The sequence below is a fragment of the Epinephelus lanceolatus genome, chromosome 2 (assembly GCF_041903045.1).
Source record: "Epinephelus lanceolatus isolate andai-2023 chromosome 2, ASM4190304v1, whole genome shotgun sequence".
In the NCBI taxonomy this organism is placed as follows: Eukaryota; Metazoa; Chordata; class Actinopteri; order Perciformes; family Serranidae; genus Epinephelus; species Epinephelus lanceolatus.
Window position 1 is genome coordinate 228,859 of NC_135735.1, and position 22,589 is coordinate 251,447.

General features: G+C 46.6%; 1 protein-coding gene across 8 annotated transcripts in view; it reads right to left on the minus strand.

The window, feature by feature from the left end:
• The window catches only part of vps13c (vacuolar protein sorting 13 homolog C), a 126,343-nt gene that overhangs the window by 77,774 nt on the left and 25,980 nt on the right, over window positions 1-22,589 (minus strand). For all 8 annotated transcript variants that reach the window (XM_078172938.1, XM_078172930.1, XM_078172936.1 and 5 more), the window contains 15 exons: window positions 21,615-21,695; window positions 20,834-20,891; window positions 16,958-17,085; window positions 13,891-13,997; window positions 11,171-11,345; window positions 4,100-4,162; window positions 3,815-3,962; window positions 3,176-3,276; window positions 2,758-2,900; window positions 2,480-2,672; window positions 2,260-2,374; window positions 1,908-2,044; window positions 1,101-1,233; window positions 896-1,013; window positions 691-823 (listed from right to left, as the gene is read on the minus strand). In XM_078172938.1, coding sequence (XP_078029064.1) covers window positions 691-823; window positions 896-1,013; window positions 1,101-1,233; window positions 1,908-2,044; window positions 2,260-2,374; window positions 2,480-2,672; window positions 2,758-2,900; window positions 3,176-3,276; window positions 3,815-3,962; window positions 4,100-4,162; window positions 11,171-11,345; window positions 13,891-13,997; window positions 16,958-17,085; window positions 20,834-20,891; window positions 21,615-21,695 — 1,833 coding nt within the window. The remainder of the gene's footprint in view (window positions 1-690; window positions 824-895; window positions 1,014-1,100; window positions 1,234-1,907; window positions 2,045-2,259; window positions 2,375-2,479; window positions 2,673-2,757; window positions 2,901-3,175; window positions 3,277-3,814; window positions 3,963-4,099; window positions 4,163-11,170; window positions 11,346-13,890; window positions 13,998-16,957; window positions 17,086-20,833; window positions 20,892-21,614; window positions 21,696-22,589) is intronic.

The window sequence follows — 22,589 nt, forward strand, 5'->3', positions numbered from 1 at the left end:
CTCTGAACGTACGCTGTCACTCCTTAAACTCCTCCCCCTCACGTCTCTGAATGTACACTGTCACTCCTTAAACTCCTCCCCCTCACGTCTCTGAACTTATGCTGTCATTCCTTAAACTCCTCCCCCTCACATCTCTGAACTTATGCTGTCATTCCTTAAACTCCTCCCCCTCACATCTCTGAACTTATGCTGTCATTCCTTAAACTCCTCCCCCTCACGTCTCTGAACTCATGCTGTCATTCCTTAAACTCCTCCCCCCATATCTCTGAACGTATATTCTCACTCCTTAAACTCCTCCCCCTCACGTCTCTGAATGTACGCTGTCAGTGTTTAGACTCCTCCCCCTCAGGTCTCTGAACGTATATTCTCACTCCTTAAACTCCTCCCCCTCACGTCTCTGAATGTACGCTGTCAGTGTTTAGACTCCTCCCCCTCACGTCTCTGAACGTACACTGTCACTCCTTAGACTCCTCCCCCTCATGTCTCTGAACTCATGCTCTCACTCCTTAAACTCCTCCCCCTCAGGTCTCTGAACATATGCTATCAACAACATTTGCCCATCACTCCCCGAATCTCTCTGACTGAACTTTAACTTGGTCCAAAACGCTCACTGTGACAGTTTTAGTTCCTGATTGGTGTGTTTCTTTCAGGGGATATGGCTACAGTTAGACCAGACTGTACCAGGTGTACCTTCTGTGTGGGGGTGGAGGGAGAGGAGTCCATGTTGGGCAGCGGGATGCTGTCAATCAGATCCAGAACGTTGTGGATCTTCTGGTCTGAGATCTTGACGTGCAGCAGCGGCAGCTCCCCTGACACCTTAAACCTGAAACACAAACAGGTAACAGTCAGCAGTCAGCAGAGAGACTGGACACCTGTCCACAGGTACAAGTCCCACCTGGGCATCCTGGCGTCCTTCTCCACCATACACTTGGCCAGCTGGACGGTGAAGTCCATCGGCTGGAGGATGTGTTGCACTGATGAACCCTGCAGACGAGCCGACTTCCAGGCCTCACCTGGAATCCATTCACACCTGGTTTAATCACACACAGACTTCCAGGAAGTGGTGTGTGTGTGTGTCTGTGTGTGTGTCAGTAGCATACCTGACTTGCTGTAGAGCACCTGGACTCGTCGTAACTCCACGTTGTATCTCTCATAGGCTCGATCCATGATCTCCTCCAGAGAGGAGAAGGAGGACAAAGATGAGCTGATCCCGCTCTGCTCGATGCTGTTCAACTACACACACACACACAAGTTCAACCAAACATAACCTGAACACAAACATCAACATCTGGACAGTAAATATATCAGTTCTTCAGTTTGTTTTCAGCCCAAAGGAAAAATATCAAATTTTAAAATTTAGGTTAAAAATCCCAAAAATACCCGTAACTGAAAATCACAAACAACTGAGGGATTCAGGTAAAAAAAACAAAATTTGGACAAAAATCTAAAACTGCGATTGACACCTGACCAGAACGTCTGAACATTAAAACACATCTGGATGAAAAGAAATAAAATCAGAGGTGGAACCAAAAAATCTGAGAACAAACGGGAGACCTGACAAACCCTGAACTTTAATTTGACCTCTGAGGGTGGAGCTACAGAGGACCGATGTCTTTATACTCTGAGTCTGTGATTAAACTTTGTTTAATTAAAATATCTGTTCATGAGAAAAACAACCCTAACCCTAAAAAAAAAAACACATCAAATTTGACGTTAAAAACGACAGTCGTTTGTGTTAACATCAAATTTGACTGAAAACGAGGAACCTGAAGGAAACACCTCTCAACTGCAGACAGGAACCAAGATTTTAAAAATAATAAAAATCACAAATATGGTTAAAAACAAACTAAATATTTGGTGATCATGTGACCTGAAGGTAAAACAAGTCTGATGAAACCAGGACTAACCTGTAAACTGCCAAAGTCCACGATGATGAGGTCTGATGAGTTGCTGTAGAAACCAGACTTTGGAACCAGCAGGTAGGATGGCTTCAGGTCGATCCTCAGGTCCAGGACTTTTCTGGTCTCAATGATGTGAGATAAACCTGCAGAGACCAGAATCCAACAGAGTCTGATGAGGACCAGACTGTCCTCAGTCAGACTGAGCTCTAGACTATAATCAGGACTTTAACAGTAATAATCAGACTCAGCTGTAGGTCTGAGGTGGTCGATCCTCTGGGGATCATGAACCTTTGAACCAAACACTGAGACAGTCTGATAGACCTTCATTCTTCAGCTGATGTATCTTTGTTCAACGGACCTGTGGCCGTCTTCTCTTTGATCTCCTCCAGTTTGGAGAGCGTGGCCGAGGTCAGGATCTCCAGGTCGACACCTTTCCCCGTCTTAAAGAAGTCAGCCATACTGTTCACCGTCACCTGGAGGACGGAAAGCAGGAAACAAACATCAGTTCTGTTTCCAGACTGATGAACACATGAGAACATGACAGATCTGAGGTCAGATGGCACTTTGTGGTGTTTTACCGCGTCGTAGATGATCTCGACGGGCTGAGAGTGGACTCGCAGCAGCTGGTCGGAGGCGCTCTCCTCTGGGTTTATCTCAAACACCACACTGAGCAGAGAGGAAGAGGAGTCCCCCACCGAGGCGATGAGCGAAGGTACCGCCCCCTGCTGCTGTAAACCGGTCACATACCAATGCTCCAGCGCCGCCTCCACCCTGAGGACGGCACACAGCTTTATGTCCACAGCACTGCAGGGATTGAACCTGTGACTTGTGGTCACATGATGCTGCTGAGACTCACCTGAAGGCCTGGGCGCCGGGTCTCTGAGATATCTTGGTGCTGAGGTCGATCATCTGGACTTTGAGGATCTCTGGAACGCCTGGCTGCTCTCTGATCGTCACCGAGGTTCTGAACAGCTGGAAGGTGACGATAACCGCCACGTACTGAACGCACACAGGCACACAGAGGTCAACCCAGCTCAGCTTCTAACACCAAGACCTGGTTCTGTCTGAACCTGGTTCTGTGTGAACCAAGTTCTGTCTGAACCTGTGTCTATCCTTTAGGTGTCAGAGTGACAGACTGAATAAACACAGTCCTCATCATTTCTTTGAGCAGGAACTAAACAGGTAAAGTTTGTCCTGATGGTGGCGCTACAGGAAAAGTCATGAGGCTGTGTAGACCTTCATGTGTTTGCTGACATCACCATCATCATCCTCACCTGTTTGGGTAGCGCCAGGTTGTGAGAGCTGCCGCTGTAGCCGATGGCAGTGTAGAGTTTTTCTTTCTCCTCGGGCGTCATGATCTCATCCAACTCTGAACCTGAAGACCAGATCAGAGACACACCTTCAGTCCCCTGCCCTAACCTTAACCCTAACCACACGGACTGTCACCACCCTACTTTCACTCTGAGGTCTGGGGTACTCTGAAGTACCAACCTGAGGCACTCTGAAGTACCAACCTGAGGTACTCTGAAGTACTAACCTGAGATATGTCTACTGCTGTGTTTTCATTTTTCCTACATTATTCTGCCTCCAGGGTCAGAGTTAGGGTCAGGGTTGAAGTTACAACTTCAGTTATTTAACTGATTCAGATTTTTACACACAAACAGTGGTATTAGTCCTTTTACTGCAGTTACATATTTACTGCAGTACTTTTACTGTAACAGAGTACTTGTCTTGTAACAGAGTATATAATTGAGGTGGGGTTCCTCAGGGTTCTGTCCTGGGGCCTCTGAATATTTAAATCAATAAACAACCTGTCTGATCAGCTGAGGTCAGACAGGTGTGTTTCAGGTTACCATGGTGAGGGGAGAGAGATATAAAGGAGGTGATGAAGTATTTAAATTAAAGGATCTTACTCTCCTTCTCCTTGTCCTCCTCTGGCTCCTGCTCCTCCTTCTTCGCCTTTCTACCAAAGAAGCTGCTGAAGAAACCTCCTCCTCCTCCTCCCTGCTTCTGCCCACCTGCCGCCTTCTTCCCCACCACTTTCTGTCCCGACCTGATCACCTGCAGGAGGAGGAGGAGGAGGAGGAGGAGGAGGAGGAGAGGAGTGAGGAGTGAGTGAGGTGGAAGAAGAGGAGGAGGAGGTGAAGGCTCCCCTGTGTTAAACATGTCTATAATGACAGTGCTCAGAGTGTGTGTACCTCCATGTGCGCCTGCTGTCGAGCCAACGTGATGTTAAAGACGTCCAAAACTTTCTCCAGATCCTGAAGAAACAAACACAAACATGGTTCAGACAGGAAGTACCAGCTGAACGTCTGATCTCAGGTCAGTGATGGTGGGTGGGGTTTGGAGCGTCACACTCAGCAGCCTGTAAACAAGCTGAACGTCTGATCTCAGGGTCAGTGATGGACGTCACTAATGATGGACGTCACTGATGATGGACGTCTCTAATGATGGACATCACTGATGATGGACGTCACTGATGATGGACGTCACTAATGATGGACGTCACTAATGATGGACGTCACTGATGATGGACGTCTCTAATGATGGACGTCACTGATGATGGACGTCACTGATGATGGATGTCTCTAATGATGGACGTCACTAATGATGGACGTCACTGATGATGGACGTCACTGATGATGGACGTCTCTAATGATGGACGTCACTGATGATGGACGTCACTGATGATGGACGTCACTAATGATGGACGTCACTAATGATGGACGTCACTGATGATGGACGTCTCTAATGATGGACGTCACTGATGATGGACGTCACTGATGATGGACGTCACTAATGATGGACGTCACTAATGATGGACGTCACTGATGATGGACGTCTCTAATGATGGACGTCACTGATGATGGACGTCACTGATGATGGACGTCTCTAATGATGGACGTCTCTAATGATGGACATCACTGATGATGGACATCACTGATGACGGACGTCTCTAATGATGGACGTCACTGATGATGGACATCACTAATGATGGACGTCACTGATGATGGACATCACTGATGATGGACGTCTCTAATGATGGACGTCACTGATGATGGACATCACTGATGATGGACGTCTCTAATGATGGACGTCACTGATGATGGACGTCACTGATGATGGACGTCTCTAATGATGGACGTCTCTAATGATGGACATCACTGATGATGGACGTCTCTAATGATGGACGTCACTGATGATGGACATCACTAATGATGGACGTCACTGATGATGGACATCACTGATGATGGACGTCTCTAATGATGGACGTCACTGATGATGGACATCACTGATGATGGACGTCTCTAATGATGGACGTCACTGATGATGGACGTCACTGATGATGGACGTCTCTAATGATGGACATCACTGATGATGGACATCACTGATGATGGACGTCTCTAATGATGGACGTCACTGATGATGGACGTCACTGATGATGGACATCTCTAATGATGGACGTCTCTAATGATGGACATCACTGATGATGGACGTCACTAATCATGGACATCACTGATGATGGACGTCACTGATGATGGACATCACTGATGATGGATGTCACTGATGATGGACGTCTCTAATGATGGACATCACTAATGATGGACGTCACTGATGATGGACATCACTGATGATGGACGTCTCTGATGATGGACGTCACTAATGATGGACATCTCTAATGATGGACATCACTAATGATGGATGTCACTGATGATGGACGTCACTAATGATGGACATCTCTAATGATGAACATCTCTAATGATGGACGTCACTGATGATGGACGTCTCTGATGATGGACATCACTAATGATGGACATCACTGATGATGGACGTCTCTAATGATGAACGTCTCTAATGATGAATGTCACTAATGATGAACGTCTCTAATGATGGACATCTCTAATGATGAACATCTCTAATGATGGACGTCACTGATGATGGACGTCTCTGATGATGGACATCACTGATGATGGACGTCACTAATGATGGACATCACTGATGATGGACGTCACTAATGATGAACGTCTCTAATGATGGACGTCACTGATGATGGACGTCACTAATGATGAACGTCTCTAATGATGGACGTCACTAATGATGAACGTCTCTAATGATGGACGTCTCTAATGATGGACGTCACTAATGATGAACGTCTCTAATGATGAACGTCTCTAATGATGAACGTCTCTAATGATGGACGTCACTAATGATGGACATCACTGATGATGGACATCACTAATGATGGACGTCACTGATGATGGACGTCTCTAATGATGGACATCTCTAATGATGAACGTCTCTAATGATGGACGTCACTAATGATGGACATCTCTAATGATGAACGTCTCTAATGATGAATGTCACTAATGATGAACGTCTCTAATGATGGACATCACTGATGATGGACGTCACTGATGATGGACGTCACTAATGATGAACGTCTCTAATGATGGACGTCACTGATGATGGACGTCTCTGATGATGAACGTCTCTAATGATGGACGTCACTAATGATGAACGTCTCTAATGATGGACATCACTGATGATGGACGTCTCTAATGATGAACGTCTCTAATGATGGACGTCACTAATGATGAACGTCTCTAATGATGGACGTCTCTAATGATGGACGTCACTAATGATGAACGTCTCTAATGATGAACGTCTCTAATGATGAACGTCTCTAATGATGGACGTCACTAATGATGGACATCACTGATGATGGACATCACTAATGATGGACGTCACTGATGATGGACGTCTCTAATGATGGACATCTCTAATGATGAACGTCTCTAATGATGGACGTCACTAATGATGGACGTCTCTGATGATGAACGTCTCTAATGATGGACGTCACTGATGATGGACATCACTGATGATGGACGTCACTAATGATGGACGTCACTAATGATGGACGTCACTGATGATGGACATCTCTAATGATGGACATCACTGATGATGGACATCTCTAATGATGGATGTCACTAATGATGGACGTCTCTAATGATGGACGTCTCTAATGATGAACGTCTCTAATGATGGACATCACTAATGATGGACGTCACTAATGATGGACGTCACTAATGATGGACGTCTCTAATGATGAACGTCTCTAATGATGAACGTCTCTAATGATGGACATCACTAATGATGGACATCACTGATGATGGACATCTCTAATGATGGACGTCACTAATGATGGACGTCTCTAATGATGGACGTCACTAATGATGGACGTCTCTAATGATGGACGTCACTAATGATGAACGTCTCTAATGATGAACGTCTCTAATGATGGACGTCTCTAATGATGGACGTCACTAATGATGGACATCACTGATGATAGACATCTCTAATGATGGACATCACTGATGATGGACATCTCTAATGATGGACGTCACTAATGATGGACGTCACTAATGATGAACGTCTCTAATGATGGACATCACTAATGATGGACATCACTGATGATGGACATCTCTAATGATGGACGTCACTAATGATGGACGTCTCTAATGATGAACGTCTCTAATGATGGACATCACTAATGATGGACATCACTGATGATGGACATCTCTAATGATGGACGTCACTAATGATGGACGTCTCTAATGATGGACGTCACTAATGATGGACGTCTCTAATGATGGACGTCACTAATGATGAACGTCTCTAATGATGAACGTCTCTAATGATGGACGTCTCTAATGATGGACGTCACTAATGATGGACATCACTGATGATAGACATCTCTAATGATGGACGTCACTAATGATGGACGTCACTAATGATGGACGTCACTGATGATGGACATCACTGATGATGAACGTCACTAATGATGAACGTCTCTAATGATGGACGTCACTAATGATGGACGTCTCTAATGATGGACGTCACTAATGATGGACATCACTGATGATGGACGTCACTGATGATGGACATCACTGATGATGGATGTCACTAATGATGAACGTCTCTAATGATGGACGTCACTGATGATGGACGTCACTAATGATGGACATCACTGATGATGGACGTCACTAATGATGAACGTCTCTAATGATGGACGTCACTAATGATGGACGTCACTAATGATGGACATCACTAATGATGGACGTCACTGATGATGGACATCACTGATGATGGACGTCTCTAATGATGGACATCACTGATGATGGACGTCACTAATGATGGACATCACTGATGATGGACGTCACTAATGATGAACGTCTCTAATGATGGACATCACTGATGATGGACGTCACTAATGATGGACATCACTAATGATGGACATCACTGATGATGGACGTCACTAATGATGAACGTCTCTAATGATGGACATCACTGATGATGGACGTCACTGATGATGGACGTCACTAATGATGGACATCACTAATGATGGACATCACTGATGATGGACGTCTCTAATGATGGACATCACTGATGATGGACGTCACTAATGATGGACATCACTGATGATGGATGTCACTAATGATGAACGTCTCTAATGATGGACATCACTAATGATGGACGTCACTAATGATGGACGTCACTAATGATGAACGTCTCTAATGATGGACATCACTGATGATGGACGTCACTAATGATGGACATCACTAATGATGGACGTCACTGATGATGGACATCACTGATGATGGACATCTCTAATGATGGACATCACTGATGATGGACGTCACTAATGATGGACATCACTGATGATGGACGTCACTAATGATAAACGTCTCTAATGATGGACATCACTGATGATGGACGTCACTAATGATGGACGTCACTAATGATGGACGTCACTGATGATGGACATCACTGATGATGGATGTCTCTAATGATGAACGTCTCTAATGATGGACATCACTGATGATGGACGTCACTAATGATGGACGTCACTGATGATGGACGTCTCTGATGATAGACATCACTGATGATGGATGTCTCTAATGATGGACATCACTGATGATGGACGTCTCTAATGATGGACATCACTGATGATGAACGTCACTAATGATGAACGTCTCTAATGATGGACGTCACTAATGATGGACGTCTCTAATGATGGACATCACTGATGATGAACGTCACTAATGATGAACGTCTCTAATGATGGACGTCACTAATGATGGACGTCTCTAATGATGGACGTCACTAATGATGGACATCACTGATGATGGATGTCACTGATGATGGACATCACTGATGATGGACGTCACTAATGATGAACGTCTCTAATGATGGACATCACTAATGATGAACGTCTCTAATGATGGACATCACTGATGATGGACGTCACTAATGATGGACATCACTGATGATGGACGTCACTAATGATGAACGTCTCTAATGATGGACATCACTGATGATGGACGTCACTAATGATGGACGTCACTAATGATGGACATCACTAATGATGGACGTCACTGATGATGGACATCACTGATGATGGACGTCTCTAATGATGGACGTCACTAATGATGGACATCACTGATGATGGACGTCACTAATGATGGACATCACTGATGATGGACGTCACTAATAATGAACGTCTCTAATGATGGACATCACTAATGATGAACGTCACTAATGATGAACGTCTCTAATGATGGACGTCACTAATGATGGACGTCTCTAATGATGGACGTCTCTGATGATGGACGTCTCTAATGATGGAAGTCATGGATCATGGACGTGTGTTGGCGGAGGTGGGCGGGGTTTGGAGCGTCACACTCAGCAGTCTGTATGAACCAGTCTAATCTGAGGTTTGATGACAGATACAGATCAGGTTTTTCTGTTGATGTAAACAGGAGAAGTGATGAAGTCTGACAGAGGATTTGTCTTCAGTCCTCAGGTTCTGAACACCACAAAGTTTCATGACTCGTCTTTATTTATAATGAAGCTTTAACCTGCTTCTTCCTGTGGAACTTTAACATCTGACAAACACTGGAAGCCACAGTCTCACAACATGTTGTGTTTCATAGCTGAACACGACTGGAGTGTTTCCAGCAGCCAGATTATAAACTGAGTCAATGCAAAGACAAACTCACGCCAGGTGACACAAAGTTAAAAGTTGGCTGATCCACAAACAGGAAATGTTGGTGTGGATGACGACGAAGATTCGGGTTCCTGTGTATTCCTGCGAGTGTCATCAGAGCCAATCAGGGTTAAGATGTGGTTGGGACTCTCCTGACGTTACTGAGGATCAGAACAAACTGTGGACAAACTAACTGTGGCGGCCTGTGGGTGGGCGGAGCTCTACGACTCAACGTCAGGACAGAGACAGATGAATCTATCTGTGACTGGTGTCAGATGATTTGTTGAGCTGCTCCTCAGCAAAATTCTCTGAGTAATCAAAGTTAGACTTTTATTGTGGGGGGTAAACGACAGGAAGCAGCGCTGCAGTGACAGGATGACAGGTAATAAAGGGGCGTGGCTGTCACGATTCATGTTGGTTCAGAACTTTTGAGTTCACTTGATTCCATCTGTCAGCTGAGCTTTACTACAAACCACATCAAACTCTCCAGCGGCTGCACACACTCGAGGAATGTGATGATGTCACAACAACCCCGCCCACATTTAAGAGGACTGTCTGTACAGACCGAGGGTCTGGGCACCAGGTCTGAGGGGTTCCTATTGGTTCTGAAGGTTCTGTCCTGAGAGTGTCTGGTGGAAAGGTGTCTTTATAGTTTCTGTCCACGTCTGTTCAGACTCACATGAAGCTGTGACAGGAGACGACACTCCTGCTGCTCAGAAACTACAGACTCTATAACACAAAGATCCAAACTCAGGATCTGACCCAACGTGTCCTCCTCAGATGTGTCTCTGAGTCATGGACAGAAAACATGTCACAGTGAAGCTGACCTTTGACCTTTTGGATATAAAATGTCATCACTTTGTGGTCGTCTGTGCAGAGTGTGACGACGCTCACGTCCTTCATAGGACGAATTGTTCAGGTGAATGGGACGGACGAACAGACAACCTGAAAACATGATGTGTCCAGATGCAGCGATGACCACCATAGAGTCATAATAAAATAAACGTGTGTGTGTGTGTGTGTGTGTCTGTGTGTGTCTGTGTCTGTGTGTGTGTGTGTGTCTTTCTGTCTGTGTGTGTGTGTGTGTGTGTGTGTGTCTGTGTCTTTCTGTCTGTCTGTCTGTCTGTGTGTCTGTCTGTGTGTCTGTGTGTGTGTGTGTCTGTATGTGTGTGTGTGTCTGTATGTGTGTGTGTGTGTGTGTGTGTGTGTGTGTGTGTGTGACCTGGATGTGTCTCTCAGTGTCTGGACTCAGTTTGCTCGGACTCAGCAGTTTGGTCTTGTAGGCCGTCCTGTAGGCCTTCAGGTTGTCTCGGTGCCGTTTGATGTTGGCCCAGGACCACATGTGACTGACACGTCTGACATGGACCTCCAGGATGCTGTTGACGGCGTACATCCACCTGTCAGAGGAGCAGAAAACAAACACAACCCAAAAACTGTCAGATGTCAGAAACTGAGTTTAATTTAAAGGGACGGTTTGGATTTTGTATTTATCAGTCAGGGTCAGTCTGGAGAAACAGGCTGGAGTCACAGCAGGAAGTGATGTCGTGCCGTGGGCGGAGTCAGAGTAGGTACATCACCTTTAATTGTCAGTGCCTGCTGTTCTGAGATCAGTGGAGCAGAGCTGCCCGCTGAAATGGAGGTGAATGGTACGGCCTCCTCTCTCCCTCAAAACTAATCAAATACACCACCAAATGACTCCAAAACGCTCTAGTGGACAACTTGTAGCTTACACATTCCCCACGCTATGAAATAATAATGTATAATTAAGTAATATTACGACATGAAGCAAATACTCGGATCTACTTTCTTGAGTAAACCACTGGGCGGAGTGACACAGTGCGCAGCTGAGACAGTGCTGTAGTTACTGCTTGTAGCCATTTGTGGTATCGTCAGCTGGACGCACCAGAAGGTTTGAGGAAAGTTTACAGAGTGTTGTTGTAAATCATGATTTACACATGTATTGTAAAAGGTTGCAGTAACAAGCCGAAGACATGGAGCAGAGTGAAATGTCACGTAGTACCAACCAAAAATACGGACAGGATGAAACAATGACTATTTGTGCTGGACATCGACCCCAACATGCCTGTGGAAATGGTCCGGAAAATGTTTGTTTGCTCCAACCATTTTTTACCGGAGGACTACAGTGAAAAGATGGAGCGCAGAAGCTCAGGAATGGTTCAAACGCTTTTCTTGAAAGACACTGTCATACCATCTGTCGGCATCACTAAACGAGCAGACATGGTAAGTGATCGTTGTCTATTTTGCTCAGCAATCTCTCTGCTGTAACGTTACCTCCATGTTGAGTAACATTAGCCTACAACCCAAGCATGGTAAATAAGGCTGAAATGCAAATGTTGTTGTGGTTATGTTATGGATAAGTGCTGCCCAGATCATATAGTGAAGTGACTGGCATTACTTCTCATTGTTGGGAATAAACAGACTGCTAGGGAACATTTCATGTTGTAGTGGAGTTAGCATGTTCTCCCCGTGTTCCAGTGATTATTTTGAGGCGTACTCTCATCCCATCCCACCATCAACATATGTATGTAACATGCAGTCACTGGCCACTTTGTTAGGTACACCTGTGTAATTTCAATTTCAATTTCAATTTTATTTATAAAGCCCAATATCACAAATCACAATTTGCCTCACAGGGCTTTACAGCATACGACATCCCTCTGTCCTTATGACCCTCACAGCTGATCAGGAAAAACTCCCCAAAAAAACCCTTTAACGGGGAAAAAAAAACGGTAGAATCTAATGCAATCCAGTAGAACGGCTATACCATGAGATTCTCCCTGAAGCTTATAAATTTTCGGTTATTGTTGGCATTGTCTAGAAAGTGATGATTCTACTTTGTTTATTATTGAGGTCATAGTGAATGGTGGTGGTGTAGCCTCCTAATTTTGTCTAATTAAGGGGGATAAAATATTAGGAACACTTTTCAATATATTGCACTCCAGTACACCAGCACCACCCACTACGACCTCAATAATAAAGCAGAATAATGTAATTTCATTTTCTTTTTGTATTCTTTGTGTTTTCAAATACTCCAAATGTCTAGACCTCTTAACCTCACACCTAGATACAAAATCCTGCAGGATACGCCAAGTGTGAAACACACCTGTTTTGATGACGGGAGTAACTGCACTAAACATACGCTGTTTGAAATCACTCCGCCCAGCAAGTACTGTATGTCTGGAATGTAGTTCGGCTGTGCATTTGGCTTCAAAATAACTCTGTCTCGTAATATTACATTATTATTTCATAGCGTGGTGAATGTGTAAGCTACAAGTTGTCCACTAGAGCGTTTTGGAGTCATTTGGTGGTGTATTTGATTAGTTTTGAGGGAGAGAGGGGGCCGTACCATTCACCTCCATTTTGTGGGCCGAGCAGCGGGCAGCTCTGCCCCACCGATCTCAGAACAGCAGGCACTGATAATTAAAGGTAATGTACCTACTCATATGACTATAGGGATTACGGCAATAGGCGAATTTGCCAAAATGTCAAACTATCCTTTAACATCAATGATCAGAGGAGCAGCTGGTCGACTGCTGCCTCCATCAGTCCATCAGTCTGTATGTCACTGTGTGACTGTGGTGAATCTGAATTAACCCTTTAAACACCAGTCACACACTAACACACACAGTCTGATGGAGGCAGCAGTCGACCTGCAGCCGACCAGCTGCTCCTCTGATCACTGAGAGCAGCTTCAGTTTCCTGTCACATCACAGTGTGACATCAACCTGTTCAAACATCAACACATCAAACACTTAAACCATTTAGACTCCGCCCACTGCAGGTCACTCCAGCGCCACCTTCAGGTGAGACGTCATCACTGTCCACACTCTGAGAGCCGTTCAGCTGCAGTGACGTCTGCAGCCTGTAGGAGGTGCTGACAGGAAGTGACTCTGTTTCCTGTTGGACCTGTGATGGACTCACCAGAGTTTGGTGTTGTGACGGACGGAGACCTCCGGCCTGAACTTCCTGTAGGGGGCGTTCTTCACCATGCAGTCCACAGACTCCAGCAGCTCCACCATGGTCAGGTACTGCAGAGGACATGAGACGTCAACAGCACCTGTCTCACCACCTGTACACCTGTCTCACCACCTGTACATCTGTCTCACCTGTCCAATCACCTGTATACCTGTCTCACCACCTGTACATCTGTCTCACCACCTGTATACCTGTCTCACCACCTGTACACCTGTCTCACCACCTGTATACCTATTTCACCACCTGTACACCTGTCCAACCACCTGTACACCTGTCTCACCACCTGTATACCTATTTCACCACCTGTACACCTGTCTCACCACCTGTATACCTATCTCACCACCTGTACACCTGTCCAACCACCTGTACTCCTGTCTCACCACCTGTACATCTGTCTCACCACCTGTACACCTGGCTCACCTGTCTCACCACCTGTACACCTGTCTCACCACCTGTACACCTGTCTCACCTGTCCAACCACCTGTACACCTGTCTCACCACCTGTACCTCTGTCTCACTACCGGTACACCTGTCTCACCACCTGTACACCTGTCTCACCACCTGTACATCTGTCTCACCACCTGTACACCTGTCTCACCTGTCTCACCACCTGTACACCTGTCTCACCTGTCCAACCACCTGTACACCTGTCCAACCACCTGTACACCTGTCTCACCACCTGTACATCTGTCTCACTACCGGTACACCTGTCTCACCACCTGTACACCTGTCTCACCACCTGTCTCACCTGTCCAACCACCTGTACACCTGTCCAACCACCTGTACACCTGTCTCACCACCTGTACATCTGTCTCACTACCGGTACACCTGTCCAACCACCTGTACACCTGTCTCACCACCTGTACATCTGTCTCACTACCGGTACACCTGTCTCACCACCTGTACACCTGTCTCACCTGTCTCACCACCTGTACACCTGTCCAACCACCTGTACTCCTGTCTCACCACCTGTACATCTGTCTCACCACCTGTACACCTGTCCAACCACCTGTACTCCTGTCTCACCACCTGTACATCTGTCTCACCACCTGTACATCTGTCTCACCACCTGTACACCTGTCCAACCACCTGTACTCCTGTCTCACCACCTGTACATCTGTCTCACCACCTGTACACCTGTCCAACCACCTGTACTCCTGTCTCACCACCTGTACACCTGTCTCACCACCTGTACATCTGTCTCACCACCTGTACACCTGTCTCACCTGTCTCACCACCTGTACACCTGTCTCACCACCTGTCTCACCTGTCCAACCACCTGTACACCTGTCTCACCACCTGTACATCTGTCTCACTACCTGTACACCTGTCTCACCACCTGTATGTCTGTCTCACCACCTGTACACCTGTCTCACCACCTGTACTCCTGTCTCACCACCTGTACACCTGTCTCACCACCTGTACATCTGTCTCACTACCTGTACACCTGTCTCACCACCTGTATATCTGTCTCACCACCTGTACACCTGTCTCACCACCTGTACACCTGTCTCACCTGTCTCACCACCTGTACATCTGTCTCACCACCTGTACACCTGTCTCACCTGTCCAACCACCTGTACACCTGTCTCACCTGTCCAACCACCTGTACACCTGTCTTACCACCTGTACACCTGTCTCACCTGTCTCACCACCTGTACATCTGTCTCACCACCCGTACACCTGTCTCACCTGTCCAACCACCTGTACACCTGTCTCACCACCTGTACATCTGTCTCACTACCTGTACACCTGTCTCACCACCTGTACACCTGTCTCACCTGTCTGACCACCTGTACATCTGTCTCACCACCTGTACACCTGTCTCACAACCTGTACACCTGTCTCACCTGTCCAATCACCTGTACACCTGTCTCACCACCTGTACACCTGTCTCACCTGTCCAACCACCTGTACACCTGTCTCACCACCTGCACACCTGTCCAACCACCTGTCTCACCTGGCCAATCACTGTACACCTGTCTGTCCCACCTGTCTGCCCCACCTGTCTTGTCTCATCTGTCTGTCCAACCTGTCTGTCCCTCCTGTTTTGTCTCACCTGTCTTGTCTCACCTGTCGGTCCCTCCCACCTGTCTGTCTGCCCGCCCCTATATGTCCCTCCTGTCTGTCCCTCCTGTCTGTCCCCCCTGTCTGTCTGTCCCTCCTGTCTGTCCAACCTGTCTGTCCCTCCTGTTTTGTCTCACCTGTCTTGTCTCACCTGTCTGTCCCTCCCACCTGTCTGTCTGCCCGCCCCTATATGTCCCTCCTGTCTGTCCCCCCTGTCTGCCCCTCCCCCGTCTGTCCCCCCTGTCTGCCCCTCCTGTCTGTCCCCCCATCTACCCCTCCCCCCTGTCTGTCCCCCCCGTCTGCCCCTCCTGTCTGTCCCCCCTGTCTGTCCCTCCCACCTGTCTGTCTGCCCGCCCCTATATGTCCCTCCTGTCTGTCCCTCCTGTCTGTCCCCCCGTCTGCCCTTCCTGTCTGTCCCCCCTGTCTGCCCCTCCCCCCTGTCTGTCCCCCCTGTCTGCCCCTCCTGTCTGTCTCGTCTGTCCCCCCGTCTACCCCTCCCCCCGTCTGTCCCCCCTGTCTGCCCCTCCTGTCTGTCCCCCCTGTCTGTCCCCCCTGTCTGCACCTCCTGTCTGTCCCCCCGTCTGCCCCTCCTGTCTGTCTGTCCCCCCTGTCTGTCCCCCCTGTCTGCCCCTCCTGTCTGTCCCCCCTGTCTGTCCCCCCTGTCTGCACCTCCTGTCTGTCCCCCCGTCTGCCCCTCCTGTCTGTCTGTCCCCCCTGTCTGTCCCCCCTGTCTGCCCCTCCTGTCTGTCTGTCCCCCCTGTCTGCCCCTCCTGTCTGTCTGTCCCCCCTGTCTGCCCCTCCTGTCTGTCTGTGCCTCCTGTCTGTCTGCCCCTCCTGTCTGTCCCCCGTCTGCCCCTCCTGTCTGTCTGTCCCCCCTGTCTGCCCCTCCTGTCTGTCTGTGCCTCCTGTCTGTCTGCCCCTCTTGTCTGTCCCCTGTCTGTCTCACCTGAGGTTTGGTCATCTCGATGCTGATGTTCTGGACCTCCAGGTGTAGCTTGACTTTAGGACTCTTCAGTTCCAGCTCAGCGTTTGGGTTGATGCAGATTTTAGCTGAAGCAAAGATCGGCTTAAAGACTACAAACAGACAAACAAACAAACAAAAACAACCAATCAGAGAGCAGCAGGAAGTGATGATGCTGATGGACAGTACAGCTCCCTGTGAGGGTCAAACTGTCTTAACAAAGAAATGTCCACACTGTCCATCTCTGTCTCCTCAGTGACATGAGACTGTAAACAGTGACATCATCAGGGCCCTTTTTCAGGGATCAGGATCAGGATCAGGATCAGGTGTGATGGGACCAGACTGCAGAGTTAATAGGTAATGTGAGGTGATGTCATGTGATGAGGTCATGTGTCTAACATACAGAAACATGTTTCTATCTTAACAGTGTTCATATATTTGAATATACAGTCAGGTCCATAATTATTTGGACAATGATACAGTTGTCATCATTTTGGCTCTGTACACCACCACAATGGGTTTTAAATGAAACAATGAATACCTGCTTAAAGTGCAGACTCTCAGCTTTCATTTAAGGCTTTTTTCAAAAATGTAGTATGAACCGTGTAGGAATTACAACCATTTCTTCACACAGTCCCCCGACTTTAAGGGCTCATAAGTATTTGGACAAACTAACATAATCATCAATTAAACAGTCAGTTTTAATACTTGGTTGCAAATCCTTTACAGTCAATGACTGCCTGAAGTGTTGGACACATAGGCATCATCAGATGCTGGGTTTCTTCCCTGGTGATGCTCTGCCAGCCCTTTACTGCAGCCGTCTGCACTTCCTGCTTGTGTTTTGGGTGTTTTGCCCTCAGTTTTGGCTTCAGCAAGAGAAACGCATGCTCAGTTGGATTCAGGTCAGATGATATGACTTGGCCATTGCAGAACATTCCACTTCTTTGCCTTAAAAATGTCTTTGGTTGCTTTTGCAATATGCTTCAGGTCATTGTCCAACTGCACTGTGAAGCATCGTCCAATGAGTTTTGAAGCATTTGGTTGAATCTGAGCAGATAATGTAGCCCCAAACACTTCAGCTTTCATCCTGCTGCTCTTGTAAGCAAGACAAGACTTCACTAGAATAAATACAGAGGGTTTATCACAAGATGCAAACCATTGGTTAGCCTTAAAAATGGAAGGCCAGATTAGAGTTTGTCAAAAACCATCTAAAAAGCCTGTACAGTTGTGGAACAGCATACTATGGACAGATAAAACAAAAATCAACTACCAGAATGATGGGAAGACAAGAGAAGGAAGAAGGGAAGGAACTGCTCATGATCCAAAGCACACCACCTCATCAGTGAAGCATGGTGGAGGTACTGTTATGTCATGGCCATGTATGGCTGCCAGTGGAACTGGTTCTCTTGTATTTATTGATGATGTGACTGCTGACAAGAGCATCAGGATGAAAGCTGAAGTGTTTGGGGCACCATTATCTGCTCAGATTCAACCAAATGCTTCAAAACTCATTGGACGATGCTTCACAGTGCAGTTGGACAATGACCTGAAGCATATTGCAAAAGCAACCAAAGACATTTTTAAGGCAAAGAAGTGGAATGTTCTGCAATGGCCAAGTCATATCATCTGACCTGAATCCAATTGAGCATGCGTTTCTCTTGCTGAAGCCAAAACTGAGGCCAAAACACCCAAAACACAAGCAGGAAGTGCAGACGGCTGCAGTAAAGGGCTGGCAGAGCATCACCAGGGAAGAAACCCAGCATCTGATGATGCCTATGTGTCCAACACTTCAGGCAGTCATTGACTGTAAAGGATTTGCAACCAAGTATTAAAACTGACTGTTTAATTGATGATTATGTTAGTTTATCCAAATACTTATGAGCCCTTAAAGTCGGGGGACTGTGTGAAGAAATGGTTGTCATTCCTACACGGTTCATACTACATTTTTGAAAAAAGCCTTAAATGAAAGCTGAGAGTCTGCACTTTAAGCACGTATTCATTGTTTCATTTAAAACCCATTGTGGTGGTGTACAGAGCCAAAATGATGACAACTGTATCATTGTCCAAATAATTATGGACCTGACTGTAAGTTATTCAGCTGTAATGTGATGGAGCCCAAACACACTGGGCACAAACTCAACATCAAACACACAGATATCAAACAGACTGGTAAAAGTTTTGTTTCTACTGACTTCATTCTGTCAATATTAGGCTGAGGTTCATTTAACTGCTGTGAAATGACTTCATGTAATCTCCTTTATTCTCACATGGAGCTATTATGGGATGTTGAGTCCTATCAATGAGCCAGTTACACCATGGAGTCTTTGAATATATGAAAAGTATTCATGAATCACTGCATCATGTGTCCACGTAGATTCACTTCTCATCAACACTGACAAACCTGCAGTTCTTTTTTTAAACATTATTTTTTGGGCTTTTGTTGCCTTTAAAGGGCCAGTGTGTAAAATGGGTTGAAAACAGTGACATAGTGGTCAAATTCTAGATTGCAGGGCTCACTCGCTCACCCCTCCCGTCGGGTAAATGACGGCGGCCTCGTAGGGACAAAAAGCCTTGCGCACGTGTTTTTCAGGAGTAGGTCTATCTAGTGACGACGTGAATGTTTATTTAGAAATCTAAACCATGTTACGATATTGTAATGAATCCCTCACGAGCAGGAGACCAGAGGAGCGTTCGGGAAAAAGGCCCGTTTATTTGAGCACTCCAGAAACTCCGGTAACACTCCAGGGGGTAAAAGACTCCATCTCACACTCTGACTGTTCTGGCGTAACAGACACACTTCATACACACATACTTGTTTACCATTCCGAGTGGGGACCCCCCTCCCCTCTCTGCTCCACCAACCTCCAAAGCATAATTATAAGGCTAGGAAAACCAAACGAATTTTATTTTATAGCGATTATACACTTATATAAACATATTAATGGGTAGAATATTCAGATTCAGATTCAGATTGACAATAAACCATGCCAAATATTACACACTGGTCCTTTAATGTCAGGACAGCATAACGTTATGGGGAGAGAGGGAACGACATGTAGCACAGGACAGCAGGCTGGGTTTGAACCCGCGGCCGCTGCATCAGATCACGGGGCGTCCGCTCCATCCACTGAGCCACCGATGCTCCGTGGTAATTACTTTAATAATGGATTGTGATTTATGTCCAGGGAAAACCACAACAAGGGTCCAAAGTCTTTTCAGAGCCAGAGACACTTTTCTTACGGGCCGACAAACCGCTGTCTCTCTGATGTGTTCAGTGTCTCTGATGTTATAAAGAAAAGAATCAAAGGACAATGCATAAAATGTGCTGTGATGATAATGTAAATCCAGGATGTGTAATATGTGATATATGTGGGTGGAACAGATTGTTAGATAAATGATAGAGTGTGAGGTCAAACAGTATCTTTCATATAGACACTCCTCCAGGGAGACATCCAAACAGGCTCTAATCACCTTCTCCTTACACAACAGCCTCTGAATACACTGGGCCTCAACCTCCACCACTTCATTCACTGAAGGACACGCCATGTTTCTACTTCCTGCTACACGCTCAGCCTCAGGCTGACATGAAGCAAACCTGTGACTCAGCAGGAGTATGTTGCCATAGTAACTGACTCAGGGTTTCATCTTTCTGATCTTTCTGAAAGAGGGCCCTGATCAATAACTACTGATCACTGCTGATCAGACCTCTGTCACTTCCTATTTGAGATGTCAGAGACAGGTCTCATGACGTCACATGATCAACTAACATGTGCTGTTGTGGATCAATATCAGCTGACAGGGAAGGGTTAATCAGTAAACAATACAACAACAACAACAACAACAACAAAGTGACGGACTCACTGTACTGATAGTGAGGAAGCTCCTGATCCTTACTGCTGATACCAGACTTCAACTGATCCTGAGGAGAAAGAGAAGGAGAGGAGGAGGAGGAGAACAAAGAGGTGGAGATGAGGAGATGATGAAGAGAGGAGGAGGGGAGGAGAGGAGGAGAGGAGGAGAGGAGGAGAAGACAAAGAGGTGGAGACGAGGAGACAAGGACGAGAGGAGGAGGGGGGAAGGAGGAGGGGAGGAGGAAGAGGAGAGGAGGCGGGGAGGAAGAGAGGAGGAGGAGAGGAGGAGGAGACAAAGAGGTGGAGACGAGGACGAGAGGAGGAGGGGAGGAGAAGGAGGAGAGGAGGAGAGGAGGGGAGGAAGAGAGGAGGAGGAGGAGAGGGGAAGGAGGAGGGGAGGAGGACGAGGGGAGGAGGAGAGGGGAAGGAGGAGGGGAGGAGGAGGAGGAGAGGGGAAGGAGGAGGGGAGGAGGAGGAGAGGAGGGGAGGAAGAGAGGAGGAGGAGTCGTCACATTAGTTGAGAATACAAAGTACAGTCAGTGATGAAGAAAAAAGTTTATTCTAAAACGTGTCTACAGACAGAGAGACAGGAAGTGATGTCAACGTACTGAACATGTGACCTCATAAAACTATGTAAACATGTAAACACAAACATGTAAACACACACAGGCATGTTTTTCTTCCTTTGTTGCTTAAAGAATTGTTCTGTTTTGTGTTTTAGATTGTCTGTTTGTTGTTTTGTTTGTTTGTTTGTTGTAACTCTGCTGACAAGACAAACAGCGAGGACTCACCACGATGTCGTCCCATGATCCTTTGTAAAAGATGGGACTGTTGACGTTCCAGTAGGCGCAGAGACACTCCAGACGGCCCAGCTGACACAAACAAACAAGTCAAAACAACAGTAAACAACAGACACAGACACCGACTGCGTCTACTGTCTCACCAACCAATCAGATTACAGAACACTCAGGAGAACACGGAGGAGAACACGGAGGAGAACACTCAGGAGAACACGGAGGAGAACACTCAGGAGAATACTCAGGAGAACACACAGGAGAACACTCAGGAGAATACACAGGAGAACACTCAGGAGAACACAGAGGAGAACACTCAGGAGAACATGGAGGAGAACACACAGGAGAACACTCAGGAGAACACACAGGAGAACACACAGGAGAACACACAAGAGAACACTCAGGAGAACACTCAGAAGAGCAGTCAGGAGAACACACAGGAGAACACCCAGGAAAACACACAGGAGAACACTCAGGAGAACACAAAGGAGAACACAGGAGAACACACCGGAGAACACACAGGAGAGCATGGGAGAACACTCAGGAGAACATACAGGAGAGCACAAGAGAACACAGGAGAACACACAGGAGAACATACAGGAGAGCACAGTAGAACACTCAGGAGAGCACTCAGGAGAACACAGAGGAGAACACTCAAGAGAACACACAGGAGAACACACAGGAGAACATACAGGAGAGCACAGTAGAACACTCAGGAGAGCACTCAGGAGAACACAGAGGAGAACACTCAGGAGAACACACAGGAGAACACTCAGGAGAACACTCAGGAGAACACTCAAGACAACACTCAGAAGAGCACTCAGGAGAACACGGGAGAACACTCAGGAGAACACACAGGAGAAGACAGGAGAACACACAGGAGAACACACTGGAAAACACAGGAGAACACTCAGGAGAATACCAGGAGAGCACAGGCGAACACTCAGGAGAACACTCAGGAGAACATACAGG